At 45.9% G+C, this 20,070-nt stretch overlaps 1 protein-coding gene across 1 annotated transcript; it reads left to right on the plus strand.

Moving 5' to 3' along the window:
• Window positions 1-1,113: 1,113 nt before the first annotated feature.
• Window positions 1,114-9,397, plus strand: SOX2 (SRY-box transcription factor 2). Its single transcript, XM_070243306.1, has one exon. It carries the CDS (start codon window positions 7,333-7,335, stop codon window positions 8,296-8,298), a length of 966 nt encoding a protein of 321 aa, XP_070099407.1. The 5' UTR covers window positions 1,114-7,332; the 3' UTR covers window positions 8,299-9,397.
• The last annotated feature ends 10,673 nt before the right edge of the window (window positions 9,398-20,070 follow it).

A 20,070-nucleotide genomic window follows, 5' to 3' on the forward strand; every position in this document is an offset into this window, starting at 1 on the left:
AGATTATCAGACTAGCGATCTGAGAATTCCATTGGGATGGGTTTGGAAGCCCAACTCCATCTGAGCTGGGGCTGGAAGGGGGGCGAGAAGGGCTGAGCAGAAGTGGGCCTCTGGGAAGGCAGACTTCTCAGACATTTCTTTTGAGGCCAGAAGAGCTTTGGGGAGAGGGTTCCAGATGTCAATGGGAGGCCTTGAGGATGCCAGCCCGCCCAGGATGGGTGTACACTTTGCTTTAGAGCACTTTCCAGAGCAAGCCGCAGCTGCAAATCTTTGAGAAAAAGTGGGTAACAGTTTTGTTTAGGGCTGATGGTGATTGTAGGGTAATTTTTCCCCCAGTGGTTTGCTTTCAGCTTCTTTTCATGCAAACAGGTGAAAGACTTTCTTCCTTTTCCTTTGATAGTATTCCTGTCCTTCACGCACACGTTAAGCAGATCTAATTTCTTTCCCCAAATTGCTTTTTGGGGCACCAAATCCTCGGCCCTCTCAGGTCATTGGGTTTTGTCGCTTTTCGTGAGTTTGTATTATGTCCGATTGTACTTCCGTAAGGGGACTTGCAGGTAACAGGGGAGCACTGTGCGCCATGAGATCTCCAGAAGAACGCAGACTAAATCCCACTGCTGCAGCTCGGGAGGGGCCAGGCTGAGGCAAAGACGTTCCTGTTGGGTGGCTTGCCGGCAGGGAGTGTGCAGCCGGCATGCACTGGGGTGTCATTCGTGTGTCATTTAATATGGTCTAGAGAAACCTTAGGAAGGCTTAGGTTTGTTTTTCTCACAAAAGTTGTGGTCACAACTAAATGAAATAATCACAGTTGGAGAACTTAAAACAATCGCCTTTTACCTAAAATGAGGGTAACAATCCTAGTCACTGGAAAATCAGGATTCTAAGGAAGCCCTGTTTCTCTGGTATGATGAGTTGCACAGCAGAGTGTGGTCAGTCAGGGGGATATGCATTAAGACTCCCAAGTGATGAGTGAGAGGTGGGAAAGGGCCCGTGCGCAACTGGGGGGCCACTTCCAGGTCCTGGTGGTCTGTTTGCTGAGTTTTTGTTTGCGCTTTCCATTCCCTTCTCCTAATTTTAAATATCACAATCATAGGTTCATTTTTTTTTCAATGTAACTGGAACTCACTGGGGCAACTCTTTAAATTTTCAGTTTGTCTTTTTTAAAAGGGAATTTATATTTAAAATAATTAGATCATTTAGTGGGCACACTGCATTTTTCCCTGGGCAACAGCTGCAGTGCAGAGACAGAATCTTATGTTAAAACTGCTTGATAATTCAGAAATGGAAATGAAATTGTGAAGTGTGACCCCCTTTTTCCAGGAAATATTTGAGCTGGAATATATGAAGGATGTACATATCTATGTGATACCGTAAGCAATGTGATGATTATGATATATAGCCCTGAAGACACACATCAGTGATTATATATTACTTTTGTTGCTGTAATTTGAAGTATATACTTCAGACTATATATATTTGGGGGGAATATATTTAGTTTTCTAACTATTGAATTCTTTTAAAAATTTATTTATTTCATCAGTGGGAATTAGAAGAAAGAGAAAGAGTACAAAAAGAGCTGAATGCAGAGCAGTTGTGCATTCCTTAGGTTTCAAGGGTCCTTACAGCTCTTGAGTGAAATCATTTGGTGAAATTGGGTCTGGACTGAAATAGCATTTGTTACCCCCTTGTTCATTTGTTATGTGTAATACCACTTCTGGAAAGTAAAAGCAAGATGCTGAAGGGACAGACAAGAAGAAAAAAATATGATTAAGCAATTTTAAATTGCCAATCTACCATGCATCCATATGCATATTTGCACCATAGTAAATAAAAAGGGATGGGGGTAGATACTTGTTCTTTGTATCCCCTAGAAACATTTATTAGAGTTCCTGTCAATAATCCTTCACACTTCCAAAATCTGACAAGTTTGGCAAAAGGAAGAAAATGGAGGAAACGTAAATGAAAGACCTTCTATCATTTTGAAAATTGCATTATAAAAATTGAAGTACCCTCTCCAGGATTTCTTGTGAGGGGTCCTTCACAGTCTAAAGCAAATGAAGTTTGTCAAAGTACAATTCTATTCTAATTTTTGCTCTGACTTTCAGAATCCTAACTTTTCCCAGCTTATTTCTTATTATTTTTGGAAAATATGTGATGCTTTTTGAAGGAAAAGAAGTCCTCTAATACCTTCCTTTACTTTCATTTATCTGTGTTTGTTTCATCAATCTTGGAGGATCAAGATGTGATCATTCTGGAAGTCTCGTGGCATCCTCCAATTTGGAGGGATTGAGGATTTTTTGCGATGAGGGGAGAAGGAAATATTTTTAAAATTAGCTTATGCCAGTCTCCTTACTCTGTAATTCTCAGTTTTCTTGTTTTAGGAGATAAAGATCAATAAAATCTCATCTTACCAGATTGCACCAACATTGTCCTAAACATTGGAATTTTCCTTTATTTTTGGCTTCTAAAATCAGGAACTTTTCTTGGGTTGCCGTACTTCTCTTTTTAGCTTTATTTGCCTCTTACCACACTGCTGGAAGGATCCCTTTCGCTGCGGTATGATCACTGCTGTGGTCACTTTCAGTGGAGATGGCTGGAAGGTCAGGATCTGGAGGAAAAACGACCAAAAAGGGAGAAAAAAACCCTTCCTTTGGCCAAATCTGCCTCCTAATATATTTAACCAGTTCCAGAATTAGAAAGCCTTTCTGTACATTTTCCTCTATTTTTCTCTCTTTTTTTTCCTTACGTAATGAAATTAAAACTTTTGGAGCCCACAGTTGACGTTTTTCAGAAAATTGAGTTATCAAGGCAGTAATTATTTCACGGGGAGATAAAACTCTCGTAGCCCTAACTGTCAAATAGGGCCCTTTTCAGATTTTAATTACAAAATAAAATTAGTCTGCTCTTCCTCGGAATGGTTTGTGAGTGGTTAAACAGAGCTTTCCCCCCAATACTGGTGGTCGTCAAACTCTGCTAATTAGCAATGCTGAGAAATTCCAGTTAACAAGGACATTCTCCAAGACTCTGCAGGTTCCCTGCCGTTTGCCTTCATTTCCATAAGAAGATTAAGAGAGGAGGGGAACACACTCAAATGCAGATGCAGAAAAGAAGCGTTTTTTAACAAGCATCATAATAGTAAGATGCTTGGCTAGTTCTCACCTAATTACTGCAAGTTAAACCTCTATTTGCCACTAAGAAGAAAAAATAAGTCTACAGTCCCCTATCTGCACAAAATTGTTAGTTGGCTTCAGCTATAGTACTTGAGGACAGATGAGGGGAGTTGAGGAGAGAAATATCAATGCAAGAGATTTTTCAATAAAATTGAGTTCCACTTAATCAGTTAAGCATTCGGGGCTGGGGCCCGTAGTAGAACAAAATCAAATCAGAACATCCCGGGAGTTACGCATTTTTGTTGATAATTTCTAATCTTGCTCTAAAAGTGTGCAGCTTTTGGCTGCTCGTGGAAGGGAAATGTTACACTCTCTTTAGATTACGCAGTTTCAATTTTCATAAATTGTGCCAATGGCAACATTTTAAATTCTCAGAGGCTGAAGCACCCTCTTCCAAGTCCTATTTTGATGCCCTGGTAGTCAATGGTGTATTGTTATTAGTACTGTAGCCGTCTGTTATGAACCTAAAACAGTGCTGCTTCTGTCGTCTATTATGATTGTTATAGTTATTATTATATTTAGGGGCCAGTGATGGTGCTGGATTGAAATAGAGTGGCCGGTGATCTGATTTTTTTAATGCATATGTTCTAAAAAATCTAATGAGAAAATTGTTTCTGCTATCACCATCTTCTTTAATCTTATTTTCATAGCACATTATTATGCATAAATGCCAGCCACAGTTAGTTTATTGCCTTGATAAGTACAGCAGGCTTAATTAAAATAAAGCTGTAAATAAATGCAACCAATGATAACACAATTGTAATGTATTTCCATAGATTATTTATATGATAAAAGCAATTAACAAAAGACCTAGGCAGCCCTTTTAACCTCTTAAATGCATTATTATAGAGTTCAGGCACAAACACATGCATCTGAGAATGTATAAAAGCTTTTATATATCATCCCAAGGAAAAAATTTCTTCCTCTTACTACTACCCCTTGAGAGAGAGAGATTAAAAATATTTGCTTGTATAACCATCTGTTATTAATAGTTATTTTACTCCATATACACCATCATTATCCACACCAATCCCTTGGTTTTTTTTCTTTAAACTTAATTATCCATAAGCTTTTTTTCAGTTTTCAGAAAATGCAGTTAAGCACAGACCAATGCATACACAATCATAAAGTGAATGCTTTGTCTGCCCTTTGTGGCGTCTGGACAATCATAATTCATTCATATGTTGAATCTCATAATTTGTACCTATTTTTTTCCCCATGGTTTAACCTCCCACTTATCTCGAGGTTATATGTACATTTCTAAGTTAAGCAAATTAAATCTGATTCTTATGATTGATTCCATAGCTTATATGATATGTTAACTTTTCTTTTGTTTAGATTACGTGTAATTAGTTTGATCTTCCTCCCATCCCCCTCATTTTTTTTTCTTTATTTCCAAACACCTTCTTTTAAAGGTAAAAGCAAGTGTCTTGGAAAAGCGAATCTACCAGTAGGGGGCGCACCAGCTACATCCCTGAAACCAGACACGCTGAAAAGCCCGTGGCTGCCTTCTCTTCTCCAGATCCTCTCAACCTTTTCTCTTTCCTAGTCTCCCGGTCCGTGTTTAGCTTAATATTACACCTCGAATACTCAGAAGACATTGCTTTATTTTGAAGAGTGCCATATATTTATGCTTTTAGAGAAAGCCAGTCTCATCCTTCCCGGGTTCCCAAGAACTAAAACAAACCATAACTTAAGAGAAAAAAGAGAACCTGCGGGCGGGGGAAGGTCGATTAGCAAGAATTTATTAAGAAAAGTCTAAGATTCTTTTTCACAACTTTTTTGGGTTTCCAGTGAGCACAGTTATCTCGAGTTTGACAAGAACAGAAAAGCCTGGGAGGGCAGGGATTGGAGAAGTCGGAGTGGGGCCTGGGGTTGGGGAGGAGGGCGGTTATGGGTAGAAGGTTAGTAAGGAACAAAACAATGCACAGTTTTGTAAAGATAATAAATGGAACGTGGCCGACAGATACTATTCAGTACATTTTCTTAGGGTGAGTAAGGGTAGATCAAGGGAGGAGGGGGCGGAGAGAGTGTTACAGAAGAAAGAAAATAAGTAACCCTGATGGTTTAAGCCCTTTATAAAAAAAGAAATGGCATCAAGGGTTTTTTTCTCCCCCCCACCCCCCCCCCCCCCTTTGTAGTCAAGTGCATTTTAGCCACAAAGATCCCAACAAGAGAGTGGAAGGAAACTTAGACGAGGCTTTGTTTGACTCCGTGTAGCGACAACAAGAGAAACAAAACTACCTATTTGTAACGGACGTGCTGCCATTCCTCTCCGCATTGAGCGCCTACCTATTGAAATCTTTACGTCGGGACAATGGGAGAGCGGCTAAAATTACCCTCTTGGGTCCTGGGCGGGCAGGATTCCTGAGCCCCTACCCCCGCCCCCATCCCATCCTCCTCCAGCCCTGGCCTTGCTGTGCTCCCCTCTTCCCCAGTCCAGCCCGGGCGCCTTCCTCCTGCCTGCGCTGCTGCACCTGTGCCTGGCGAGCACCACCCCTGCCTCCTAGGCCTAGAGCCCCTCCGAGCGCAGCCCCAGACTCTGGCGGCCCGGCCAGGCTGCCACCGCGGGAGAAGTCACTGAGGGGAACGCCAGGGCTGGTTCTGCTGGAGTCCTGGGAACTCTGCGTGGGAGGGAGTTTGTGAGTGCGGCCCAAAAGCCAGCTCCACGCAGTGCCGTGGGATGGCAGGAAGTTGGGATTACCCTCCCCCATAGCCCGCACTTCTGAGCGCCCTTCTGTTGATCTCTCTTCCCCCAGCCCCCTTTTGCAACCCGCACAACTGAAATCCCTCTTGGAGGGAGGCTCAGGAGGAGAGTGGGGAGAGAGCGCGAGAGGACGAGCATCCCCTTTGCACCGAGTGAATGGAGGAAGACGGGTGGGCGCTGTGGCTGGGGGTAGAGGGACCGCTGTGGTTCCCTGCGCCGGGGCGCCGAGTGGGGCAGGGGAGAGGTGGGGCGCCGGCTCCCCCAGGCCCTGCGTGGCTCCGCTCTGGAGTCGGCCGCAGAGGCCGAGCAGGATTCATTTTTAACACAGAACAAACTATGGAGAAGCAAGGAGGGTTTTGAGGACAGAGCTTTCCGCGTCCTAACCCCTCGTCGGGACAGGGGCAGTGTGAGCAGGGGGCGAGCTAGGGTCGGTCCCCGGGGAGGAAGAGGGCCGAGGGCCAGAGCGGGGTGAGGGAGAAGCGGCAGAGGGCCGGTGCGGGGGGCAGTGTGCGGAGGAGCGGGAGAACAATGACGCGCCAACTCCAGCGCGGCCGGGTTCCTGAAATCCTAGTAGGACAGTCGCCCAGAACCACCCACTCTGCCCTGCCCTACCCCCACCCCGTAGCTGCTGCTCGCGCCCCTTCCTCGTTTCAGCAGCCTGCACCAAAAAGTCAATCAATATTAAGTTTAAGGAAGAAAAAAATCGTAGTCTTAGTGCTGTTTACCCACTTCCTTCGAAAAGGCGTGTGGGGTGACCTGTTGCTGCGAGAGGGGATACAAAGGTTTCTCAGTGGCTGGCAGGCTGGCTGTGGGAGCCGCCTCCCCCTCCTCCCCCTCGTCCCCCTCCTCCTCCTCCTCCCCCCTCCCCCCGCCTCGCCCGCGCGGCCGGCGGCGCGGCAGGCCCCGCCCCCTTTCATGCAAAACCCGGCGGCGAGGCTGGGCTCGAGTGGAGGAGCCGCCGCGCGCTGATTGGTCGCCGGAAACCCATTTATTCCCTGACAGCCCCCGTCACATGGATGGTTGTCTATTAACTTGTTCAAAAAAGTATCAGGAGTTGTCAAGGCAGAGAAGAGAGTGTTTGCAAAAGGGGGAAAGTAGTTTGCTGCCTCTTTAAGACTAGGACTGAGAGAAAGAAGAGGAGAGAGAAAGAAAGGGAGAGAAGTTTGAGCCCCGGGCTTAAGCCTTTCCAAAAAATAATAATAACAATCATCGGCGGCGGCAGGATCGGCCAGAAGAGGAGGGAAGCGCTGTTTTTGATCCTGATTCCAGTTTGCCTCTCTCTCTCTTTTATTCCCCCAAATTATTCTTCGTCTGATTTTCCTCGCGGAGCCCTGCGCTCCCGACACCCCCGCCCGCCTCCCCTCCTCCTCTCCCCCCGCCCGCGGGCCCCCCAAAGTCCCGGCCGGGCCGAGGGTCGGCGGCCGCCGGCGGGCCGGGCCCGCGCACAGCGCCCGCATGTACAACATGATGGAGACGGAGCTGAAGCCGCCGGGCCCGCAGCAAACTTCGGGGGGCGGCGGCGGCGGCGGCGGCGGCAACTCCACCGCGGCGGCGGCGGGCGGCAACCAGAAGAACAGCCCGGACCGCGTCAAGCGGCCCATGAACGCTTTCATGGTGTGGTCCCGCGGGCAGCGGCGCAAGATGGCCCAGGAGAACCCCAAGATGCACAACTCGGAGATCAGCAAGCGCCTGGGCGCCGAGTGGAAACTTTTGTCGGAGACGGAGAAGCGGCCGTTCATCGACGAGGCCAAGCGGCTGCGAGCGCTGCACATGAAGGAGCACCCGGATTATAAATACCGTCCTCGGCGGAAAACCAAGACGCTCATGAAGAAGGATAAGTACACGCTGCCTGGCGGGCTGCTGGCCCCGGGCGGCAACAGCATGGCGAGCGGGGTCGGGGTGGGCGCCGGCCTCGGCGCGGGCGTGAACCAGCGCATGGACAGCTACGCGCACATGAACGGCTGGAGCAACGGCAGCTACAGCATGATGCAGGACCAGCTGGGCTACCCGCAGCACCCGGGCCTCAACGCGCACGGCGCCGCGCAGATGCAGCCCATGCACCGCTACGACGTGAGCGCCCTGCAGTACAACTCCATGACCAGCTCGCAGACCTACATGAACGGCTCGCCCACCTACAGCATGTCCTACTCGCAGCAGGGCACCCCTGGCATGGCGCTTGGCTCCATGGGTTCGGTGGTCAAGTCCGAGGCCAGCTCCAGCCCCCCCGTGGTTACCTCTTCCTCCCACTCCAGGGCGCCCTGCCAGGCCGGGGACCTCCGGGACATGATCAGCATGTACCTCCCCGGCGCCGAGGTGCCGGAACCCGCCGCCCCCAGCAGACTTCACATGTCCCAGCACTACCAGAGCGGCCCGGTGCCCGGCACGGCCATTAACGGCACACTGCCCCTCTCGCACATGTGAGGGCCGGACAGTGACCTGGAGGTGGGGGAGAAATTCTCACAGAAAATGGGAGGAGAGTAAGAAACAGCATGGAGAGAAACCCGGTACGCTCAAAAAGAAAAGAAAAGAAAAGTCATCACCCACAGCAAATGACAGCTGCAAAAGAGAACACCAATCCCGTCCACACTCACGCAAAAACCGCGATGCCGACAAGAAAACTTTTATGAGAGATCCTGGACTTCTTTTTGCGGGACTATTTTTGTACAGAGAAAATCAGGGGGGGTTGGGGTGGGGAGGGCGAGGGAATGGACCTTGTATAGATCTGGAGGAAAGAAAACTACGCAAAACTTTTTAAAAGTTCTAGTGATACGGTAGGAGCTTTGCAGAAAGTTTGCAAAAGTCTTTACCAATAATATTTAGAGCTAGTCTCCAAGCGACGAAAAAAATGTTTTAATATTTGCAAGCAACTTTTGTACAGTATTTATCGAGATAAACATGGCAATCAAAATGTCCATTGTTTATAAGCTGAGAATTTGCCAATATTTTTCAAGGAGAGGCTTCTTGCTGAATTTTGATTCTGCAGCTGAAATTTAGGACAGTTGCAAAAGTGGAAAGAAGAAAATTATTCAGATTTGGACATTTTAATTGTTTAAAAAATGTACAAAAGGAAAAAATTAGAATAAGTACTGGCAAAACCATCTCCGCGGTCTTCTTTAAAGGGGCAAAAGTTTTAGATTGTACTAAATTTTTTTAACTTACTGTTAAAAGCAAAAATGGCCATGCAGGTTGACACCGTTGGTAATTTATAATAGCTTTTGTTTCCCAACTTTCCATTTTGTTCAGATAAAAAAAAAACCATGAAATTACTGTGTTCGAAATATTTTCTTATGGTTTGTAATATTTCTGTAAATTTATTGTGATATTTTAAGGTTTTCCCCCTTTTATTTTCCGTAGTTGTATTTTAAAGATTCGGCTCTGTATTATTTGAATCAGTCTGCCGAGAATCCGTGTATATATTTGAACTAATACCATCCTTATAACAGGTACATTTTCAAGTTAAGTTTTTACTCCATTATGCACAGTTTGAGATAAATAAATTTTTGAAATATGGACACTGAAATTATGCTTGAGTCTTTCATTTATTTGGATACATAACTCATCGGGGAATATACTGTGCTCATTCAGGAAAGCAAAAAAACCCCTAAAACTTGGTATTTTAGTCCAGCAGCATGTGCTAATGTTAACTGGAACAAATAAATGGCTGGATGATTAATTGAATAACTGCTCTTGGAAAAATTGAAATGCTTATGTCATTTCTAAAATAGAAACTAGAGACAGATATTGTAAATCCGCCCCTCCTTTTCTAAGCAGCATGAATAAGCATGATGAGGACTTAAACTGATTTATGCCACTTGTTGCCAGAAAGGAGTCAATTCTGAAAATTTTCATGTAGCTTAGCAGATGGGGTATTGAGCCAAATCAGAACTAGGTTGGCTGGTTTTGTTTTCGTTTTCTTCACAGCACAATGGGCCCTTGGAAACGTGGTTATAGGGGAAAATGATGCTTCTTGTATCGGAATAATTGCAAACTAGACATGCAAAGTGCTCATCTGCTGGGTGGGTGTTTGGATTACTCTGGCCCTGCTATTGTCTGAGAGGAAACAAGTGGTTTGCTTTCTTTGTTCCTTGACTTTATAAACTTTCTCCTCTACATTTTCCTGTTTAGGGGCGAGGGAAAGCAAAGAGCGTCTTGCAAAACTCCCCGACTTATCACGGCTATTTTTTTTTATTATTATTTATTTTCTTTTTTCCTCTCTCTCCCTCCACGAATTCCATTTCTTAAATTGGCAGCGCGGGTCCAAGCCTGTAGCCCCAAATCGGATAATCTCTGCAGCTGATAACAAGCAAAAGAGAAGCCAGGCAACAGCCATATTAAAGAAGAAAACAGTCAACTCAGAGGTAGATATTTTACTTTGTCCGGTCTAATCACATTTGGAGATGATTATGCTTTTGATCTGTTAATCGTGTTTTACTACAGTAGTAGAGAAGTCGTGGGAGGGGGGAAGGGGTGGAGAAACAAGATTGGATTTGCTGTTTTCTTTTGCCCTAGGAAAGGTAAAGAAAGACTATAGTTGTCCTCAGTAGGAGCGGGAAAGTTGGGGAATCGCCAGGGTCTTTGAATTAGCGATGGTTCTGCATCACAACTGACCGGCGCTTTGGCGCAGCCGGAGAATCTGTAAGACCGACTCCGGGACTTTTCTTCCTTATTTACTACTTACCTCGCTCATCTTCCCCCACCGAAGGGGACCAGGAACCAAGGGTCAGGCATGCTTAACGGCGTGGGTTTGCTTCCCACAATTTCAAGGGCTTGTTGTGTCAACTTGCTACAACTTTGGAGAAGTTGGAATCCGGCAGCGCCTTCCGCCCTTCAGTAAAGTACCAGCTGCAGCCACTAAGTTAGCTCATCCCGTTGGTTTGCATCTTCTCGTTGTCCAAGAAAGTATTTCTTTCTCGTGGTGTGGCTAATGTTAGTTCTGGGCTCAGCTGGGGATAGCCTTATATTTTCTGTATTTTTATTTCACGTGGATTGCTTTATTTTAGGTGTGTATTGGTTTTTATTTATTCCTTTTTTATCCTCATTTTTAGGGTAATATTGTACTGGGAAAGGACATTTATTATGCCAGTTCCCAATTCTAAGCGAGGCATTTCCCCCCTTAATTAATGCAGAGACTCTAAAAGAATTTCCCCCGGCCTGGCCAGCCATTGTAATGCATATACGGATTATTCACGTGGTAATGAGCACATTCGCCAGTTCTTGCTCACACATACGAATAAAAGAAACTTTGAATAAAGATCCAAATGATCTTGCTGGGGGGCAGGGAGGATATTCCCGGAATTTGAGGCAATCAACTATATGGAGTGTATATATTTGAAAAATAGAGATATATAAGAAATATGTATTGGGGTTTAGAGTAATTGCACTGCACTAACCTTTCTTTAAAAAAAAAAAAGCTCACAGGATCAGACTAAAAAAGCAACAACTTTTTGGCAAAATGCTCAGGTTCAAATATTTTGCAAGAGGGAAGAGAGCAATATTTTGGAAAGTTGAACTCCCATCCCTCCATATCTCCTAACCAAATGAAAGCCAAAATACTTTGTTTGCAAATATAAATTATTTTGATAAACTGCGTTTGAGGAAAATGATACGTATTTCATCATTCATTTGATCGGGTTAAATGTTTCCTCAAGCTGTGTAGTTTCATGACTAAATTAATACTGAACATATCATATTTTAATTATAATGTGATTTCCAAGAAGGGGGTAAACCCATAAACTTGCTCAGCAATGGTTATCTCCCAATGCTGAAGTTAGTTGTAGAGTGTTCAGTTCCTTCCCGGGGATCTTATTCTGCTCACTGAAACCATTCAATTTCCAGGCAAAGGGGGGTGAATTTAATGTTTTGTTAACCTTATACACAGAATAGAAATCTGCAGAAGGATGAGATTATAGTTTGTTCCCTCTGCAATTTTTTCTCTCCCCGCACTCCCCTCATACTTTAAATAAAGAGCGTTAAAATATTTTGCTGAGCTGTAGTAGATTAGCAAGGTTTCTTGCCAATGCTGGGAAGCTGGTATTACAGACGGTCCCAGGGGAAAATGGCTCACATTAACCACTAAATGAATATTTGACAAGGGCTCATTCGGAGGTATTATTACTATAAACGTGTCCCTACTGGACTTTTCAAGGGTCAAAGAGCAACGCTTCAATTAATTATTTAGTCTTCTAGTAGATTTGGTTGTAATAGCTGTACTTGTTTCTAGAACCGACACATTCTTATAGTAGGAAATCTCAGGAGAATCTTCTCCATCAGCAATGCCTTGGATTGAAATACACACAGAGCCCTGGCTGACTTTCTTATAAAACCTTTTCCTGGGCTGGGGGGGGGGGGGGTGAGGAATTATAGTCTCTTTTTCTATTTCATTTACTGTTTTTGGTTTAAAAGAAAAAAACAAGAACATAATAAGTTATCTTAATTTCTACACCATGTCTGCCAAGGTCTTTTAGGGCCTTGCAATTTGGGGTGGGGGGGGGATTTGTTTATAACCTTTGCCTTTTCTAAGGGCGGATGTCACAGGATTTCAGAGACTCAGACAGGCCCTGAATTTAGAAAGGGTACACATTTCTGTTTGCCAATAAAATTTGGGTTTTTAAAATGGAAGGCTCTGTAGCCTAAGTACTCTGAGTTCTAGTAGTCTCAGAGTAAATTGGGGTACAAGGTCGGCTCTCCTCCCCTCCCTACCTATTGGTCTGAACACTTCCAGGTGTAGTGGTGGGGGGTGAGTGTTCCATTTCTGCCGTGTCATAAGTTCCCCTGTGGCCCTAGGTAAATGGTAAGGGAATGATTTTGAGAGAAAGATTCCTAGACAATAATATAAGGTGAATGAATAAGAGATAATCTGCGAGGAGTGGGGGGATGCGATGCAGTAATTACAAACCCAATTCATTCAGCTTTTCAGAACTTTTGTTGTGGGAGCTCCATTGACGGGTTTTGAGCTGCCAGTTTTCTCACATTAAAAAGAACCGATCAGCGCCTCAGGGGGACAAGAAATACCGCTTAACTGCATAGTGATGGGGTCTTCATTTAGAACCTTTACAAGAAGAAAATTAAACAGTGCCTTTGTGTGCACAAGGTTTACTTTTCAACTGCTAACAGTTTATAGCTAACTGCTCTGAGATTGAAGTTTGACTATGGTTTGATCGCCTGCTCGTTGGCACTGCTTATTTATTTATTGTAATTAAAAGACCTTTTTATATTCCCCTCCTTTTATTTTTTGCTCTTGGAGAATTTTGCAAAACTGGTCCTCATATTTTGCTTTGTGGAAGAAGTTTCCTTTGCTGTGAGCTTTAGCAAAGACTGGAGTTAACCTTCTCCAACACCACCCCCCACCCCATTATTGCCTTAAAATAATTTGCATCTCACTCTGTTTTTTATGCTGCTCTTGCCTTGGTTTCAGAGCAAAGGCTGCTTTTCAGGACAGCCATAAGTGAGGTTGGGGATGGGAGCTGATTTCTTTGCTTTCTTTTTTTTTTGACCAAAGTTGGAAGATGGCTGGGTAGATTTCATCAGGGACCTCGTCTATGAGGTGGATCTCTTAAAGACAGGAGAAGGGTGAGAAACTTTTGACCTTTACTGAGAAAAGATGGATAAAGTCCAAAGGAGCACGGCCTCCGGAGTTCTAGAGTAAACAGCTGTGGAAGGAGCTTTCCAAAGATAGGGAAATTGCCCAAACCAGAGAATTGGTTTGGTGTCTTTCATAGTTGCCTTCCATTAAAAACTTTCCTGAAAACCTGACCTCTGATATCACCCGGTGAGACTTGTAACCTCTCTGCCTTCTCACGATACCGTCCAGTTTTACAATTCGTGTTTTCGGTTTTTATGTTTTGCTTCCGTGGCCTTTAGGAAATAATGGACTTGACTTTCTTATTTTGACTAAGAGACTTCTCTTTGGGAGGCTGGGTTACTAAGGCAAGGCCAAGATTTCCCACTGCAGAGAGCTCTCTTTCTGGATGCGATGCGGACCTAGACGGATTTTATTTTATATTCTGGTATAATGGTGATATTTCTGATTTCTTGAGCGGTGCACTCGGTTTCTCTTCAAAAGCAAATAGAAGGTCCTCTCATTTCAGAACGCAAAGAAATTTGCTGCTTCTGGGCTTTTGGACTTGAGATGCTTGCTCTACTTTGCAAAGAAGTGTCAGGTGATTTAAAAGCTCCAAGGACTCATTCGTTTCATTACCCTCGTCTGCCTGCATGTACAGAATCAAGTGTGCACTGTTAGTAAAGATTTCGGCGCTTTGATCTATCGTTTGCCTCTCTCGCTGGGCCTCGGTGCGGGGCGCGGCGCGGGGCTGGGAGCGCGCCCGCCCGCCCTAGGGAGCGCGCCGCGCCCCGCGCCGGGAGCGGAGGCGCGGGCAGAGGGAAGCTGAGGCGGGCGGGCGCCCGGCCGGGGACCTGACGTCACCGCGGCCCTGGCCACGGCCCCCACGGGGCGCCCGGGGAAGGTGCTGCCTGGAGCTCGAGTTCTCTCCGCCCGGATCCTACCAAAACGGCCCGATTTCCTCTCTCAGGCCCGAGCACTCCCGCGTCGGGCAAGCCTGGAAAGTCACCCGAGGTGTCCTTGCCCCTCCAGAGGCCTCGACCTGACCCCAGCGCCAGCTCTCTCCATGTTGACCCAGAAGATGGATCTAGGCCCCAAATTTCCCAAATCAGAGGTCGTCCGACACAAGTCCTATCTTCCTGTTGCCTCTCATCCCAGGCCTTTACTTTTAAGAGGTTGTTTGTCTCTGATGCCGACGCTCAGCGTTAGCAATTTCTCACTTAGTCCTCCCTAATGCCAGAGGCTGGGAATTGGCATGGCGGTGGGAAGCTATGGGAGCGATCTGGGCTCCCTGGAATATTGGGTCCCCTCTAGAATCAGAGCAGGTAGGGATGGGAGGATGCAGACCCGTCACTTTCCCATTCTTAAAATAGGGATAATATATGTTTACCTCACAGAAGAGGAGTACAAAGCCACGGACATAAAATAGGATTAATTGATAGCTATTACTTTTCTTACTGTCCAGGGGAATTCGGTGATAGAGAAGGCAAGAGATTCTCATTTTAGACTCCAGAGATTAATACAGAAATTCAGGTCCTTCCTCTCCTTTCTGGTCTTAGGCAATGAAATTAGCCTTGTTCAGACCAGTCTTCCTCCTTTGCCAGTGCTCTTCCTGGCCTAGGGTTCGCCTAGGAAGTTATCCTGCAAACTTGCCATCCCTGGGCATCTTCCTGAAGGGAGGGATACCAGCATTCTGGGCAGGAGCCGCCCCCACCCGCAGAAGGCAGAAAAATAATTACTGTATTAAAAGGAGCGGTGAATTCTTCCCGAGGGTTCTTATCGCTGGCGGCCAGGCCAGAAGCGGGACTGCGCCCCCACCCCCACCTCGTGACGTCAGGGTCTGCAAGGCCTTGGGGATGAAATGATTCGTTTGAGTGTTCCAGAAAGGGCGATCCGAACACTTGCAGTACAAGGCCAGTGGAGCCGGTCTCCATCCCTACTACGCAGCCCCTGCTTTTGAGGCTGCGGAAGTTCTCGGCCCCCAGAGCATAACCAGACACAGAAATAGCCAGTCTTCAGACGTATACAGTCACGCACGCAACACCCATCACCATGGCCCCTGAGCTCATGGGTGCCCCCTTCTTCCTTATATATATATTTAAAATTATTTGATTCGCTAGCTAGAGTTTGTTGTGAGGTCTGAATGAGTTTTTAGTTTGTTTTGTTTTGAGACGCCTTTACAAAGTACACGGTAGCTTTATTTTATTTGGCCCTGAGTAAATTTCAGTGGTGGATTAAGAATTGGACTTCCAGGAGTTTTCTGGTTCTGATATGGAGTGCCGGTTAAGACAGTTGCTTCTGGCTTGCCATTGCTATGCCATTTCCCATTTTCTCTTTCCTCTATTACTCCTAAAAATTTGTCCAATTTTTTATAATCTTAGAGTCCAGAAGATGTTGCTGAGAGAACTCCTTGGAACGGTGATTTAAACTGTAGATAAGAGGAAAGACATTTGGTCCATGGACTCTGTGTAAAACGGATAGAATTATTTGTTGGCTGAAAGCACCTGGGCATTTCCAGAAGATGCACTTCCCAAGTTTCCTTTACAAATCAATTTAATTCATTGAATGCCCTTCCAATGGGAGGGGTCCTGGAAACTAGGCCTTATGTTCTGATATTGGTCCAGGAACTAACAGAGTAATGATTTGCTGAGAATTAGCCAATATTTCACATGCAGTCAGTTTAGTATCAACTCACATCCAGGTCGATTTCACTGTCACACTTAACAGCTCAAATCTGGGTTATTGCATAACATTAGTTTAATCAACCTGAAATCCTAAGTGGCAAACCTGTCTTCTCCTTCTGCTCAAAGTCTCCTTCCCTTTCTTTGTTTCCTCCTTCCTCCTACCTCCAAGGAAAATATCTTAAAATCCAGTTTCCCTGGTGAGAGTTTGTTTACTCCAACTTCTGAGAAACTAGACTAACACTCTCTCATCAGCTTTCTAAACACTCTCTCATCAGCTTTGGGAAATGGTGTAAAAACATCTTGGAATCTAAGATGGCAAAATAAACCTGAGCATATGGGGGGAAGACTTCGTTGTTAGGAAATTGATTTAAATGTTTAGCTCACACTTCAGCCTCGATGCCTCTCCTACTACCCTCTCTTGCTTCTCACTCACTGCCTGCCCCTGGCTCTTGGGTACCCCACCTCTATTAGCAAGCTGGTCCACTGGCATAAATTATGAATGCATCTCAAGCCGGCCCTTCTGATAAAATAAATCAGGGGCTTTTCTCTTTCGCACATTTCTGCTTTCATTCTCATTGAAACTTCTCCCTGTGCCATGCTGGAGTATCTTTCTACAAACTTACTATCCTCGTGTAAACTATGGAGGTATGTTTTCAATAGGAAAAATCAGGAGATCTTTTCTCAGGAAGCCTTACAAGTTAAGGATACAAAATATTTCATGGTTAGTTGTGTGAGCTTCCAAATTAGCTGCATATAAAGTATTTTAAGATTTTTTTGGCTGTCACTGGCTGGCAATACTCATTTTGTGTGTGTGTGTTGGTTTGAAAAGCAGGAAGAAATGTAATGAATTGAGTGCTGTCAGAGATGTCTTCTGTTTGAACAATCTGCGATGGGCTGAATGGCAGGGACTCCCTCATCCAGTGCAGGTGCAGTAGAGCTGGGGAAGGGGGGAGGGGGGCTCCCTCTGTTCAGTCAAAAAGCACCATTCTCCACAATAGACCACACACTGACAGCCAGCGTGACATCAACTCACACTTTCATACTTTTTCCCCCCCGTCCATAGTTCTGAGTTCACAAAGTGGCCATACAGTAGCCTTGGTTAGGTTCCTTTAATGAACATTTTGTGGCTCCTATGACCAACATCGAAAAATCCTGAGCCCTGAGAGGAACAAATAGAGTTTTAATCGTGAGTTCCAAATCAAAATGTATAGCTATAGTTATTTAAAGTTTCGCTGGTCTCTCCACTCTCTCTCAATACCAGTGCCCACAATAGCCCCCAGATGATCTGAAAACTCCGAGTTAAAAAGTTCCTCTAAGACTTCCTTAGGTTCCAAGGCACTGTGTTCTGATGTCCTGAGCGAGATCATACAGGAAAGGAGAGAAAGCGTGAATGTCGTGTATTTATTTAAATTTAAAAAGACCTCTAGTATTTTATTATACTGCGTGAGAGGGTTAATCCTGCAAATGAACGGACATTAATCTTGTGGAGTGGAGTCGGTCCCCTTTTGAATTGGTTTTACTGGGGAGAGGGGTGGGAGATAGAGAAGGGGGTTAGGAAAGGCAGCAACCGTTTTAAAACTCTCCACAAAGATACTACCAGCCTTTGGCTGCCCCACCGCTGCAAGGGCCGCACCTTCCGAAGATTTCATTTTACATTTGTTTAAATTCAGGCCTTGACGCCTCAAGTTTTAAATAGAATTCTTCAAGGAGGGAACGCTACTAGAGAAACTATTCGAGTCCAATTCCTTCTTCCCGTCACCCCCATCCGGTTCCTACTCCTCTCCGCCCCCACCCCATTCGCCATTTCTAGGTCTGGGATCCCGACCTTTAGGAGAAAGAGGGAGGGGCGGGACAGGGCCGTGCGGGCGAGGACTGTTCCCCCAGCGCCGCCGCCGCGCGGGGCGAGATCCTCACGGCCCTGCCTCCGTGATTTCCCTCTGTGCCGGGACTGGCTGAAGCATCGCGCAGAGGAAAACTGCTCTCTTTTTGCTTACTAAAAAAAACCCCATTAACCATACACATTTTTTCATCGCGGCAACAAAAATATCAACTCCCTAGTCTTCTTAGCAAAACCTTTTTTATCATTGGCCTAAACATTGTTCAGTGGGTGGGGGTGAGAATAGGCAGACCTCCCAGGGCAGCAACCACCACCTTCCCCCGACTTCCCGCTCGGAGGCGAGGAGTCGGGGGTCTGGCGGGGCGGGGCTCAGGGCAAGGGGATTTGATGTGCAGGGCAAATAAGGGCCAAGTTCTTTAAAACCTCAAATAACACAGGAAGAGATGGGTCTTACCATCTCTCTGGAGCGCTTTGCTTATGACTGCAACGAGTTGCCGGGTGGCCTGCGTTAAGTATGCCTACGGCGCCTACTAAAGTCTGGGCCTGGGACAAGAGGCGTCTCTCTCCCCTCGACCCACTGAACGCCGCTACTTGATAGCCGCGGCGTCTTTCGGCAGGTACACACCCACAATTAATCTTTCTTATTAAAGCCTCCATTCTGTACCCAAGGGGCGACTCAAACCTATTTAGATTTCCTTGGTTGGCTGCACAAATTTAAGTGGGCAAAGAGTTATAAACCTAATAACAGAGGGCGAGAGAGAGTGATTTGAGACGAGAAGACGCCAGATTCACAAGGGGTGTAAGGATGCTTGCGGGCCTTGCCCGCCCCAGGCACCCACCTCGGGGTGCACGCCAGGCTCTGGGAAAGGCAGCGAAGCCTCCGCACGCACACCGCACGCAACATCCGTGCACACACCTACACCCCTACCCCTTCGCTCACAGGTACACTTGCACCGAGATGGCCTCTTGAGTATTTCTTATACGTAAACCCCTCCCAGAAGGGCGGAATTCTCAGAGCATCCCAAAGCTGGGAACTTCCAGGGAACCAGGGAAGCCTTGCGCTGTTCGGGATTAATTAAGAATAATTAACACTGGAGACCGTTAGTCACCACTTTGCTGCTCTCTCTCTCCTTTCGGGTCCGCGGCTACTGCCTCTCGCGCTCCGGCTGCCGGCGCTGGTGCGTTCGCTGGTGAAAGTGAAGACGTCGCGGTAGCTGTCACCCAGTTCGGCTGTACTTTTTTAAACGCTCGCATATTGTTTGATTACTAATTCGAGTTAATATGATCTTTATGGCAACATAACAGTGGATAATTGGCCTTTTTTTCTGATCAACAATGTAAATCACAATCGCTTTATTATTTAATAACGTCAAACGCTTCGTTGGATTGGCCCCGACCGAGAAGACCTTTTCTTTCTAGACAGTGTTGTGGAGGAAGAACAATGAAGATCTAATTGTGGAGATCTCATAAGTTGGCTCCCGTAAATGAACAGCTTAGATATGGAAGTTCCAGCAGATGTGGGCACTATTCGCCGTAGAAACTCTACCCCCATCCCCCATGCACACAGCCCAAACACTCTATTGGAGGTTTTTTGTGGTGGTGGTCCTCAGATCCTAGCAACCACCTAAATCTTCCAGTAGTAATTAGAGCTTTTATCGGGCTTGCTCTTCAGCCCTTTATATTGCCGATTTAGCATTAAGGCATTGAGTCCACACACCAAATTAGCGCAGCTCCCAAAGAGCCACAACCTTTAATGCGCCCCTTCGGTCACCTTGGTTGTTGGATACCGAGAGCACCGGCCTGGGGCTTTTTTAAGGTCTTATTTTGTTTTGATTTGATTTTTAAAACGGATTCACCAACTCAGTGTCTTGGAATATAGTTGTTTCAGGCTGAGTTTTGCAAGGGACACGAGCCATTATTTTGCAAATGCCTGGAAGAGCAGATGAAACCTAGAGACCCCTCAAATGCAGACGGCAACGCTTGGAAGGAATGGGTCCCCGCGGCTCGAATGAAAGATGAATCACATTTGTCCCCAAAGCCTCAATTCTAACGGTTCTCTATCGCGGCTTTTGCCGTCTCTGGAGGACCACCGGCTCTGGGGCTGAAGACTTCGG

This window comes from Equus caballus, chromosome 19 (assembly GCF_041296265.1).
Source record: "Equus caballus isolate H_3958 breed thoroughbred chromosome 19, TB-T2T, whole genome shotgun sequence".
Lineage (NCBI taxonomy): Eukaryota > Metazoa > Chordata > Mammalia > Perissodactyla > Equidae > Equus > Equus caballus.

Coding starts and splice junctions, on each gene's coding strand:
- SOX2 (XM_070243306.1), top strand. CDS start 7,333: ATGTACAACATGATGGAGACGGAGCTGAAGCCGCCGGGCCCGCAGCAA.